The 13247-nt window shown below is 42.6% G+C and overlaps 1 protein-coding gene across 2 annotated transcripts; it reads left to right on the forward strand.

Annotated features, from left to right (window-relative positions):
- Nucleotides 1-547: 547 nt before the first annotated feature.
- Nucleotides 548-12930, forward strand: OTX2 (orthodenticle homeobox 2). Of its 2 annotated transcripts, XM_070733095.1 has the most exons (4): nt 692-809; nt 2235-2237; nt 2318-2469; nt 12310-12930. In XM_070733095.1, the coding sequence occupies exons 1-4, from the start codon at nt 692-694 to the stop codon at nt 12928-12930; spliced, it is 894 nt and encodes a 297-aa protein (XP_070589196.1). The 2 variants fall into 2 exon arrangements, with proteins under 2 accessions (XP_070589205.1, XP_070589196.1); XM_070733104.1 differs by lacking the exon at nt 2235-2237 and having other exon boundaries at nt 548-788.
- The last annotated feature ends 317 nt before the right edge of the window (nt 12931-13247 follow it).

Genomic DNA, 13247 nt, shown 5'->3' on the forward strand with positions numbered 1-13247 from the left:
TTCCTTTGTGTCCGTAAAAAGGGGTCCCAATCAAGTTTTGTTGGAGGCAATTAACTACTTGCTTAAACCCAGGAGAAAACTTTGGCAAACGCCCCCCCCTCCCCCACGGAAAGCAAGGCCGGGCCGAGTAGGCTCTCTCTCTCTCTCCCTCCCTCCCTCCCTCCCTCTCCCCTCCTAAACGAAGGGAGCTGCTACTGTACGCCGCCCCTGTGACTTGTTGTGGGGCGGGCTGGGGGGCGGGAGGAAGGAGTTTCTCCGGGCAGTCCTGGGGAGGCATGCGCCCCTCCAATCGGCCGAGGTCTGGCGGGTCCTGCAACTCAGCGGGTGCCACCCCCGCAGCGAAGAAGACTTCGCTAGTTCGAAGACCCCCGTGGACAGAATATTTTTTTCACACACTCTTTCTCTCCTTCTCTCTCTCTCTCTCCCTCCCTCGCTCTCTTGCTCCCCTTCGCCCGCTCGCTCTCCCTCTCGTTCTCTCTCTGTGTGTGTCTCTCCTTCCTTCCTTCCTTCCTTCCTTCCGTTCTATTTTTTTCTAAATTAGGCTCCAGATTTCAAGGTTAACCTCGCTACCCGAAAGATCTGGAGAAGAAAGAAGAAAGGCGCAAGAAGCAGATCCAAGAGGCATCTCCTTCGCCAACTCTACCCAGCCCCGGCATTTTGGGCCTTTTCCCCTCCTCACCCCAACTTTAGCATGATGTCTTATCTTAAGCAACCACCTTACGCAGTCAACGGCCTAAGCCTCACCACCTCCGGGATGGACCTGCTCCATCCCTCCGTTGGGTATCCAGGTAAGATGGGAAAGACACCCGGTCGACGGGCGGGAGGGGGGGAGCTTCCAAAGGGCGCAGACTCGTTGGACTTGGGACCTCATATTTACTCTCCCCTCCCTCCCCGCCGCCGGTGGGATCCTATTTTCACGGTGCCAGTGAAAACCAGGAGGGTAGCTTGTAGAGTATCTCAACTCTCCCCTTAAATTTCTCCCATTCAACGTTTTCAGGAAAAAGTTCCTTTAATTCCGCCCCACCCCCACCCCAATTTTCGGTCTGAACTCAAGCCAGCCTTTCCGGGCTAAGTGCTATTTATTCCCTACGATTGGATCAAGTCGGGTTTTCGTTGTTTTTTTTTTAATTGTTGTTGTTGAATCCAAGGCCTGGAGAAGGATGAGAGGATTGTTTATAGCAACAGTAATAGCATTAGCATTTAGACTTATATACCACTTCACAGTGCTTTACAGCCCTCTCTAAGCGGTTCACAAAGAGTAAGCATTTTGCCCCCAACAATCTGGGTCCTCATTTTATCCGCCTCGGAAGGATGGAAGGCTGAGTCAACCTTGAGCCTACTGAGATTCGACCTGCAGTAGTTGCAATACTGCACTCTAAGTACTGCACCACCGAGGCTCTTGGGTTCATGGGGTGGAGGCAGGGCGATTAGGCTACCTCTGCGAGTGAACCTCCATCTGTGGAACCCTTGCGAACGTTTCATTACCTACTGACTAGGCAGGATCATCAGTTCCACTAATCTTACCGACTTGGATAACGATACACCTGCGAAGGAACCGCCACAAGCTCAAAAAGAGAACCAGGGACTATACAGTTCAACCGTGAGCTGAATATATATTCTCTTCTATCAGAACCTCCATCTGCACGCTCGATTCCGATCCTGCCAATTCCTCGCACCCAGATGCCGCCGGCAGGCCTCCCGCTGCATCCGAATCGACTCCCCAGTCGGTGCGCCGTCAAATACGGCAGTTCTGGGGGCTGCCACTCTGAGTTAACTGCTCTCCTACAGGCGCCCTTGAAGCTATGCTGGCCCGCTCCCCACCCCCACAAGAATAGCAATAGCATTTAGTTTTATATACCGCTTCACTCTAAGCGGTTTACAGAGTCAGCATATTGCCCCCCAACAATCTGGATCCTCATTTTACCCACCTCGGAAGGATGGAAGGCTGAGTCAACCTTGAGCCTACTGAGATTCGATCCCCCAAACTGCTGGAAGCCGCTGATCCGCAGAAGTAGCTTGCAGTACTAGCAGTATAGGTCTAAACGCTATTGCTATTGCTAGGAACCAACCTTCGCAAAACCGGACTTGCTTGGGCTTTATTCCTGAGCAGAGAGGGAAGGCTCTCCAGGAAATCAGCGGTGCCGAAACAGCTTTAAGGTGGACAGACTGGATCGAATCCCCTCCGTTTGGGCAGGGGCAGTCGCCTTTCCCGGACTTAGCCAGATTTTCAGGAGCTGGTTGGGTTGGGTTGGGTTGAGTTGGGTTGGGATTTGGGGTTTTTCTGACCCGATCTGAGCCGGCGTGTCTTCTTTCCCAGCCACCCCCCGGAAACAGAGGAGGGAGCGCACCACCTTCACCCGGGCGCAGCTGGACGTCCTGGAGGCCCTGTTTGCAAAAACCCGCTACCCGGACATCTTCATGCGGGAAGAGGTGGCCCTCAAAATTAACTTGCCGGAGTCCCGAGTGCAGGTAAGGAAGAAAAAAAAAAAAGGCTGGTGCGCTTGCAGCTCCCCCGTTTGACTTTTTCTCTGGGGAGGGGAGAAGAGGGGAGGGTCCGAGAGAGACGGTACAACTAAAATGGTCTAGGCAGGGTAGTGGGAGAAGGAGACCGAGAAAAGAAAGCTGTGTGTTGGGGGGAGAGAGATGCTGGTGAGATCCAAGGTAATCTTCAGTCTCATTCTTCTCAGCATCCTGACTTTGCTCTCAGGACAATAGCAATAGCATTTAGACTTATATACCACTTCATAGTGCTATTTACAGCCCTCTCTAAGTGGTTTACAGAATCAGCATATTGCCCCCAAGAATCTGGGTCCTCGTTTTACCCACCTCGGAAGGACGCAAGGCTGAGTCAACCTTGAGCTGGTGGTGGGATTTGAACTGCTGAACTACAGCTAGCAGTTAGCTGAAGTAGCCTTCAGTGTTGCACTCTAACCACTGCGCCACCCTGACAAGAAGCTCCTGGGAACAGGAGCTCCGAGAAAGTCAAACCTCTTTCTTCCCACCCCCAATGCACCAGAATGCCAACTTTCTAGGCAGGCGAGAATGTGTTAAGAAAGTTTTCTTCCACTCCGAATTCCCTTTTTTTCAGCTACATTTAGCCACAGACCCCCCCCCTTAGCAACAGTATTTGAGGGTCATGAGAAGAGCTGTTTGCTGAATATACATATCTGAAGACCCCTGGGGGGGGAACCCCTTCAGGTGTGGATTGCAGCCATCCAGAAATATTTGGTGGATTTTAAAAAGAAAGATGATGTGGTAATGGAGGATGATAAGCTAAAATGGTTCCCAGGCTCCAAAGTTTTGGGATCCCTGAAAACCAGAAGTTTAAAGTGGGGCAGGACTTGATGTTTAATAGCAATAGCATTTAGACTTATATACTGCTTCACAGTGCTTTACAGCCCTCTCTAAACAGTTTACAGCCCCCAACATCTGGGTCCTCATTTTGCTGACCTTGGAAGGATGGAAGGCTGAGTCAACCTAGAGCCTGCTGAGATTCGATCTGCCAAACTGCTGGCAAATCGCAGAAGTAGCTTGCAATACTGCACTCTAACCACTGCACCAGCGAGGCCTGTCTGGGGAGTGGGAGAGATGTCTGCTTTGACATTATCCCCCCCTCAAGGACTCTGAGTTTGCAGACCACCAGTCTAATTTAGCAAAGCTCTCATTTTTGATCCTGCACCCTTCCACAAAAAATGTCATATGTACCATGTCAGAATAGTATTCCATCCTTGCATGTTGCTAGACCTGTGCTTTTCAACCTGGACAACGTTTAAGACCTGTGGACTACCATCTCCCAGAATTTATTTATTTACGTATTTGTTTTATTTTATCAAGTACATATTGGTAGTCTACATATATATAAAATGCTGTTTATATACATGAAATAATAATAATAATAATAATAATAATAATAATAATAATAATAATAATAATAATAATAATAATAATAATAATAATAATAATAATAATAATTTATTAGATTTATATGCTGCCCCTCTCCAAGGACTCGGAGCAGAGATGGGTACTAATAAGAGGGAAACATTAGGAAAGGGATAGTTGGCAGGCTGGTGCACTTACTAACATAGAAACATAGAAGTCTGACAGCAGAAAAAGACCTCATGGTCCATCTAGTCTGCCCTTATACTATTTTCTGTATTTTATCTTAGGATGGGTATATGGTTATCCCAGGCATGTTTAAATTCAGTTACTGTGGATTTATCTACCACGTCTTCTGGAAGTTTGTTCCAAGGATCTACTACTCTTTCAGTAAAATAATATTTTCTCATGTTGCTTTTGATCTTTCCCCCAACTAACTTCAGATTGTGTCCCCTTGTTCTTGTGTTCACTTTCCTATTAAAAACACTTCCCTCCTGGACCTTATTTAAACCTTTAACATATTTAAATGTTTCGATCATGTCCCCCCTTTTCCTTCTGTCCTCCAGACTATACAGATTGAGTTCATGAAGTCTTTCCTGATACGTTTTATGCTTAAGACCTTCCACCATTCTTGTAGCCCGTCTTTGGACCCGTTCAATTTTGTCAATATCTTTTTGTAGGTGAGGTCTCCAGAACTGAACACAGTATTCCAAATGTGGTCTCACCAGCACTCTATATAGCGGGATCATAATCTCCCTCTTCCTGCTTGTTATACCTCTAGCTATGCAGCCAAGCATCCTACTTGCTTTCCCTACCGCCTGACTGCACTGTTCACCCATTTTGAGACTGTCAGAAATCACTACCCCTATCAGAAATCACTAACCTCTGAGCAATCAGGTGAGGTCAACAGTGCATAGTCTAAGGATAAAGTTTAGGAGGTTTCCCCAGTCAGCATAAACTCTGGGAGTTGAGATCCACATACTGTAACTTAATGTTGCCAAAATGGGGGGGACGGACATTGTGATAGACCTGGGGCATTTCCACTCTAATGATTTATATTGTCATCCATCCATAATGTGCCATAATGAGGTCCAGCATTATGGCTGGAGTATAGCACTGTAAAACTCTATAACTCTCTGGGGAGGAAATAGCCCAAATCTTCTTTGCTTGGACAATATCTTCGACTGGGTTTCTCTCTCTTTCTCTCCCTCCCTCCAAATATAGCTTATTCTGATCTCCAAAAGTGACTGGGATGAATTAGGTTCAATGCAATCCTCCCAGGCAGTTGTTGTGCAAACAGTTGCTTCCACTGGGGACAGCCCTGTGCTTCCCATAACTATTAATTCCTTGCAGGGCCACCCAATAAATCTTCATGGTTTCTTGAGATAGGATTTATGAAGAGGGCTGACAACTGAGCTCAGTTTGGCTGGGGTGCTTGGAAGAAGGTCCTCGGCAAGGCTTAAAGTCCTGACAGACCTACTGGTCATATTAACTTGCCAAAAATATCCCACAAAAACCTAGAGGATTTTTGGAGCATTTGTTTACCATTTGATTACTTTCCTTGTATCTCATATGACTGCAACAAGATAATCACATTCCTCTCCTTTTATTCGTTGGGAATTGAATGGGTGTGCAGTTCATAGGCAGGCCTCTTTAATGATTTATCACAGCAATTAAGTGGCTAGAAACCAAGAGACTCATGCTCCATCTTAAGAGAGGAGGAGGAGAGGAAGAGAAGAAGAGGAAAGGGAAAGAGAAAGAAGAAGAGGAAGAAGAAGAAGAAGAGGAAGAGGAAGAGGAAGAGGAGGAAGGAAGGGAAAGAGGAGGAGGAAGGAAAGGAAGAAGAAGAAGAGGAGGAGGAGGAGGAAGGGAAAGAGGAGGAGGAAGAAAAGGAAGAAGCAGAAGCAGAAGAAGCAGAAGAAGAAGAAGAAGAAGAAGAAGAAGAAGAAGAAGAAGAAGAAGAACAACAACAACAACAACAACAACAACAACAACAACAACAACAACAACAACAACAACAAGAACTACCCACCACCTTCATTCATTAATTTTCAACCACAGGTTGCAAAAATGTGGAGCAAAGGAATGCATGGTCTTCCTCACACTTGCTTTAGGGTGAAGAAGATTTAGGGCGAGGGTGTATGCAAGTGACCACTTTTGAAAAAAGATCTTCAGATTGCAAGCCACTAAACTGTCCCTCAAACTTCATCAGCTTTTATGTAATACCCTGCTGAGAACAATCATTTAACATGTTGCTCTTTCAAGCAACAAACATGTACACCATTAAGTCCTTCTCTGTGGTCCACGCTGAAAAGGAAAGAGGAAATACGAGAAAGTGGTGAACTTATACATTGGGAAATATGGGTTGAACTACGTGGAACTGTGCCTTCATGGCATCATAGCTCACCAATATACCAGCAGTTTTGGCTGCCATGCATAATGGTAAAGAATTGTCTAGAGGTATGGAAAATGAATGAGGTTGAGAAAGTGGGTTCTGACTCGACCGGCACTAATCATGTTTTGTACCTTCTTACTTAAGCTTCTACCTAGCTTCTGCATTGCTTTGGATTTTGCTAAGAAACCAGGCAACTTCTTAAATTGAAAGCCTATTGCTTTTTCAGTAATAGCCACATTGTTTTATCTATTGTTGATGTTGTTAGCATCATTGTTGTCATCTTCATGCCATGAAATATAATGGTACCCATATAAAACCAGGAATCATTTAGTGTTTATCTAGCCATCAGATCAGCTTTTGTACTTTTTAATAGCTGTCTCTAGCCAGAAAGTTTACTGCTCAAAAAAAATAAAGGGAACACTCAAATAACCCATCCTAGATCTGAATGAATGAAATATTCTCATTGAATACTTTGTTCTGTACAAAGTTGAATGTGCACAACAGCATGGGAAATTGATTGTCAATCAGTGTTGCTTCCTAAGTGGACAGTTTGATTTCACAGAAGTTTGATTTACTTGGAGTTATATTCACTTGTTTAAGTGTTCCCTTTATTTTTTTGAGCAATGTATATGAGCTGTGTACTTCAGGAATGGCCCCCAAACTGATTTACGGACAGATGTCATTTAAGAGCAGTTATTGGAAAACTGCAAACTCGGTGACCAAGGAAAATTATTTCTCAATACTTTTTTTCCCTAATCTTAACCATAATTACATAACATTCAGGTTATCTCCGGGACCGCCTTCTGCTGCACGAATCCCAGCAACCAATTAGGTCCCACAGAGTTGGCCTTCTCCGGGTCCCGTCAACTAAACAATGTCGTTTGGCGGGACCCAGGGGAGGAGCCTTCTCTGTGGCGGCCCCAGCCCTCTGGAACCAACTCCCCACAGAGATTAGAATAGCTCCCACCCTTCTTGCCTTTCGCAAGCTTCTTAAAACCCACCTGTGTCGTCAGGCATGGGGGAATTAAGATATTCTTTCCCCCTCGGCTTCCACAATTTATGTATGGTACGTTTGTATGTATGATTGGTTTTAAATTAAGGGGTTTTAGTTTTTAGTATTGGATTGTCGCACGTTGTTTTTATTACTGTTGTTAGCCGCCCCGAGTCTACGGAGAGGGGCAGCATACAAATCCAATAAAATGAAATGAAATTGTGATATAACATTTAAAAAGAGAATTTGGCTAGTTGATAAGAATGAAAGTGAAATCTGAATATCAGTAGTACCTGCATTGCATTCTGCCTACTCAATACTCCATGTTTTGCAGCTGGGTATGAGTGTGAACACACACACATTACACCAAATCGTTACACATTTCAATTGATAAGCAGTTTCCTGCAGGGCCCACCAAGAAAGGCTTGACATCCAAAATGGTCCTTAACATGAAAGCATTCTCAGGTGATTCCATCTATACTTGCTTTCCACTAAGCATGAAATGAATTGAACTGCCCAGATATTTTCAGGAGGGAGTAAAATAGGTTCCCCCCCCCCCAAAAAAAGGATGGTCACAGGACACATTTGCTGACATTACATCTGGGAATTCATAATACGTTGTAAGCTACAGGAAGAGGCAAGGCACATTTACACTTGTAGAGTTAAACTACAGTAGTTTAATAGGTTTTCGCTCTCTCCAGGAGATTCCAGGAGCTGAGATATTTTCTGGAGCATAAAAGATCATTTTTTTAAAAAGAAGACTTTTCAGCACCTATTCTTAATTTCACTTATCATATTGTTTGAGTTTGATCATTAAACTCCTATAGAAGATGTCTTTTCTGAGACAGGGAAACACATATTTAAACACAAATCAGTTTTTTAATTGTTTTAAATAAAGAAGAAGAAATTAACTCCTTTTCCAGATAATTGTCAATGTCGTTTATTTTAATGGAATAGACTTGACAAGATAGGCAAGCCTTGTTTCTCAGCTGATTTAATAATAATAATGACAATAACAACAACAGAGTTGGAAGGGACCTTGGAGGTCTTCTAGTCCAACCTCCTGCTTAGGCAGGAAACCCTACACTAGTTCAGACAGATGGGTATCCAACATCTTCTTAAAAACTTCCAGTGTTGGATCATTTACAACTTCTGGAGACAAACTGTTCTGTTCCACTGATTAATTGTTCTAACTGTCAGGAAATTTCTCCTTAGTTCTAAGTTGCTTCTAAGATTTCATGTGCTTTACCAGGTGATATATTCCTAGCAAGCCTGAGAGAGGTACTTGTGGGGTTCTTGAGCTGAGCTGTTTGCTTCCAGAGGTTTCATTATCCAAATAGATAGCATCATCAGTTCAATGCTTGAATCAAACAACAAGCTCAGAGAAAGCAAATTTCTGCAAGCAAACAACCAAGCCCAGAGAAAGTACTAAGAACTCCACTGTTCAACCCTGAGTTAGATACTCACTTCTGTTGGAGGCATACCCGTTGCATTCATGTGGCCTTCTGGAATCACAAACCACAAGATTCTGCATATACACCTGGAGGAATGGACTTCTTTAAAATCACTGTTTAGGCATTCCTGATGTGCACACAGCTAGGGACTTAAATTTGTTGTGTTTGGTATAACATAGGCTTGCATCACTTTTAGTTCCATTATTTTCCCTTTTACATGAGCTGCATAAAATTTTTGCCATATTTTCTAGCTGACATTTATTTATTTATTTATTTATTTATTTATTTATTTATTTCAATTCAATTCAATTCAATTCAATTCGACTTCTATGCTTCCCAATCCTGAAGGACTCAGGGCGGCTTACTAGATAGACATGTTGGCTGTGTGGTTTATTTCATGACTTCCTATCTAGTTTTCTATTTTATTAATATGATTTGTATTGTTCACTGTAGTTAATATTGCAGGGTATGTTAGGAATAAAAGAAAATGAAAAACGCAAAACTAATATGTTTTTAATTTAAAAAATGATACCTTCAAAACGATTTTATTTCACAAAACACTGTTAAAGAGCAATTTAAATGGTAGATGAGAGGAACTGAGGTTGATGTTTTATTGAGTAACTGTGTGAATTGGGCAGCTATATATACTGCTAAAAAAAGGGGGGACACACATAAACAACAGACCATAATGCCAAGTGAAATCAAACTGTCCACTTAGGAAGCAACACTGATTGACAATCAATTTTCATTTTTTTGTCAATACATTCAACTTTGTACAGAACAAAGTATTCAATGAGAATATTTCATTCATTCAAATCTAGGATTTGAGTGTTCTCTTTATTTATTTTTTTGAGCAGTGTACATTTTTTTTAAAATAAAGAAATACAATCTCCTCCTCTTGAAATATATTTATTTTTCTTTTCTTTTTTCCTTTTCCTTTTTTTTCTCCTATTTTTTTTAATCACTCCCTAGTAAAAATAGTTTTACCATTTGTATAGAAGTCACAGATGTGAGATCAGACCAGAAGAAAAGCACACTTTGATGCGCCTTTTTCTTGCAACAATTATTCCAGCCAAGCACCAAAATTGTGGCACTTGATAGCAGCTCTTTTGTGATACCTAAAAAGGTGCCCAGTTCCTTTTCGGAAGGAATTCCTAGAACTGCCACTGATCATTTGAGTGAGGATGAAGGAAAAGACCAAGTCAAAAATACAGTATGTTATCTAAGGAGAGATGAGAGAATGTTGTGACCAGTTGCAAGCAGTGCTCCACTTTGGAGCAAATGTGATTTGTGTTTTGAAATGGATATCCAGATGTTTAATAAGAATGTACACAGATTCCTATTTGCATTGGAGAGTTCAAAATTGGTATGATCTAAAGCAGTGTTTCCCAACCTTGGCAACTAGCATTCACTGGCTGGGTAATTCTGGGAGTTGAAGTCCAAATATCTTCAAGTTGCCAAGGTTGGGAAACAATGATCTAAAGCATCCTTTGTGCAAGAGAGAACCTTCATCACCAAAGTTGTTCAGTGGTGTGCCTGTACTTACTACTGATCTCTTCCTACCTCAGTTAGTAGAAAACAGAATACAGAGAAATAAAACAAGCAGTGATAGGAAGCACTCAGGCGGTAATAGTCTTGGGGTGGAAAGACGCGACAAAATGGACAATGCAAAATTGGTATAGGTATATGGTGGGCCACGTTCAATTCAAGATTATGGATAAAAGGATGAGTTTGATTAATGAATCTGATTTGCAACAGCTGATGGGGCGATGGGACAAGGTAAGACGATATATGAGTAGGATCCGAGATCAAGCTATAAGAAACAAGTTGGAACCACTCTATAATATGTAAAGAAATATTTCACTCTTGGGTTTAAATGATTTATACTAGAAATACCCCCAACCGGTGGTGGGGTATGATTGATTGTCTGGTGGTGGGCAGAAGCACTGAGCATATGTTATATGTTGTGTGTGTGTTTTATATTATAAAAATCAATAAAAATATTAATTAAAAAGAAAAAAGAAAATCGAAGGCTATTCTGATCATAAATGAAAGGAGAACATCAGAGAAGCAAGGGATAGTCCTAAGAGGAGTTATGCCTCTTTGATGGTATGAAGGGAGTTTAGGGATAACAAAGGGGGGTGCCGCCCCCAAGGGCAACTGGAGTTAAGGAGTTAAGGAGTTAGATATAGAGGGGTGGGAACAAAGAGAGATGCTCTGGCTGGAAATCACGTGACTTACTTACACGAGATGAAGTAAATGAAGACCTTTAACATCTATCAACAGGTTCTAAGGAACTTCCTACTATTTAATTGCCCTTCAGAGAGGGGTGGAAGGAAAGAAAAGATACAGCTCGCTTAATTGGACAAGCTTGTTTCCCTCCCATTCAGTTGCTCTCTTAATTGATAACCTCTCCTTTCTAATATTCTATTCTTTTTAATTAAGGGGCTTGACTTCAGTAGGACTTAAGTGGAAGTCCTTGGGGTACCTAAGCTGCCAGGCTCAGAGGCTTGCAAAAGAACTTTCCCCCCTTTCTTCAAAGTACTCTTCTTAAAGGTTTGCTTGGCTCCACATTAGGAAAGCGCTGGTAGTCTGAGGCTCTGCAGTGGTTTTCCACATACTGTAGGCTTCCTGGTTGCAGATGAAAACAACAGTCCTTTGAGTAGCCTCCTTTGAAATAAAATGTAGCCACATTTTTTTTTCAGTCTGAGATTGCAGGGGATGCAATAAAGCAGAGATGACCAGGAGGAGAATGGGTGAAGCTTAAAAATGGGCAACTCAATGTCTTTGCAGTAAATCCATGGTTATCTTTGTTGGCTCCTATGAACCTACCTACCTACCTACCTACCTATCTACCTGTCTGTCTGTCTGTCTGTCTGTCTATCTATCTATCTATCTATCTATCTATCTATCTATCTATCTATCTATCTATCTATCTATCTATCTATTTGTATGCCGTCCAACTCCCAAGGTACTCTAGGTGGCTCACAACCAAAAAAAGTAAACACAATGTAATATTAAAACCCCTTAAATAATAATTATTAAATTGTTAATATTTAATAATAATAATAATAATAATAATAACAACTATTTAATAATTATTATTATTATGATTAAATTATGATTAAATTAAATTATTATTATTGCTCTTAATCATTTATTTCAGTTTTCTGAACCCATTTTTTAAGGGGCAAAGGGTAGATGTAAATATAAATACTGATAGGACTCCCAGATAAAGTCTGCTAATACCCCATTTTTTGGTTTTGCTAGATGTTTGATAGGGGCTTCCACATTATAAAAGTTTCTACCATGTTCCACCTGGATTAAAAAAAAATCTGACAAGGTTTTTCCATAACGTATTAGCAAAACATGCAAGGGATGTTGAGGGAAGCCCAGAGAGAAACCGAGAGAACTAGCAACATTTTCATAGCAACTTTTCAACACCTGAGGAATGGTGGTATTCCTCCATGAAACCCCTCAGTGCTGGTGTTCTCCCTGGTGATAATCATTTTCATCCCGTTTGTCCTTGCTGTGATCCACATAGCTAACCCCCTTCCTTCTTCTTTCTCCACCTTCCTGGTTGGTTTTTCCAGGTGTGGTTCAAAAACCGCCGCGCCAAATGCCGCCAGCAGCAGCAACAGCAGCAGAACGGGGGCCAGAATAAAGTGAGGCCAGCGAAGAAGAAGAGCTCTCCAGCCAGAGAAGTGAGCTCAGAGAGCGGGACCAGCGGCCAATTCACCCCTCCAGCCAGCACCTCGGTCCCCGCCATTTCCAGCAGCAGTGCTCCTGTGTCTATCTGGAGCCCAGCATCCATCTCGCCACTCTCCGACCCCCTGTCCACTTCTTCTTCTTGCATGCAGAGGTCCTACCCGATGACCTACACTCAGGCTTCAGGCTACAGCCAAGGATATGCCGGCTCGACCTCGTATTTTGGAGGAATGGACTGTGGATCTTACTTGACCCCTATGCACCACCAGCTCCCTGGACCAGGGGCCACCCTTAGCCCCATGGGCACCAATGCCGTGGCCAGCCACCTCAACCAGTCTCCAGCTTCCCTCTCTACTCAAGGTTACGGAGCTTCAAGTTTGGGGTTTAACTCATCTACTGATTGTTTGGATTATAAGGATCAAACAGCCTCCTGGAAGCTAAACTTCAACACTGACTGCTTGGATTATAAAGACCAGACATCTTCATGGAAGTTTCAGGTTTTGTGAAGGCCTGTCAAGGAACCCTTTGTGATAAAACAGTAACAATGGTGATGATGCTAAATGCTGACAATGATAAGTGACCACAATGATGTTGTTGAAAACAGACAAGACAATAGCCATAGTAGGCTGAAATTTCCAGTTTTGAGATCTTTGATTTAAATTAAAAAGAATTGTGAACAGGACACAAATTGATAACAAAGGCAAGGAATTCAGTGGCCGTGATCGTACCTCCAATTTCACCTCTTGCTCAGATGCTCTGGAAAGGAAGACAAGAAGGAAAGATATGTTGTGGAGACCAAGAACAGAATCACATCACTTAGTTT

Source organism: Erythrolamprus reginae, chromosome 1 (assembly GCF_031021105.1).
Source record: "Erythrolamprus reginae isolate rEryReg1 chromosome 1, rEryReg1.hap1, whole genome shotgun sequence".
Classification (NCBI taxonomy): Eukaryota; Metazoa; Chordata; class Lepidosauria; order Squamata; family Dipsadidae; genus Erythrolamprus; species Erythrolamprus reginae.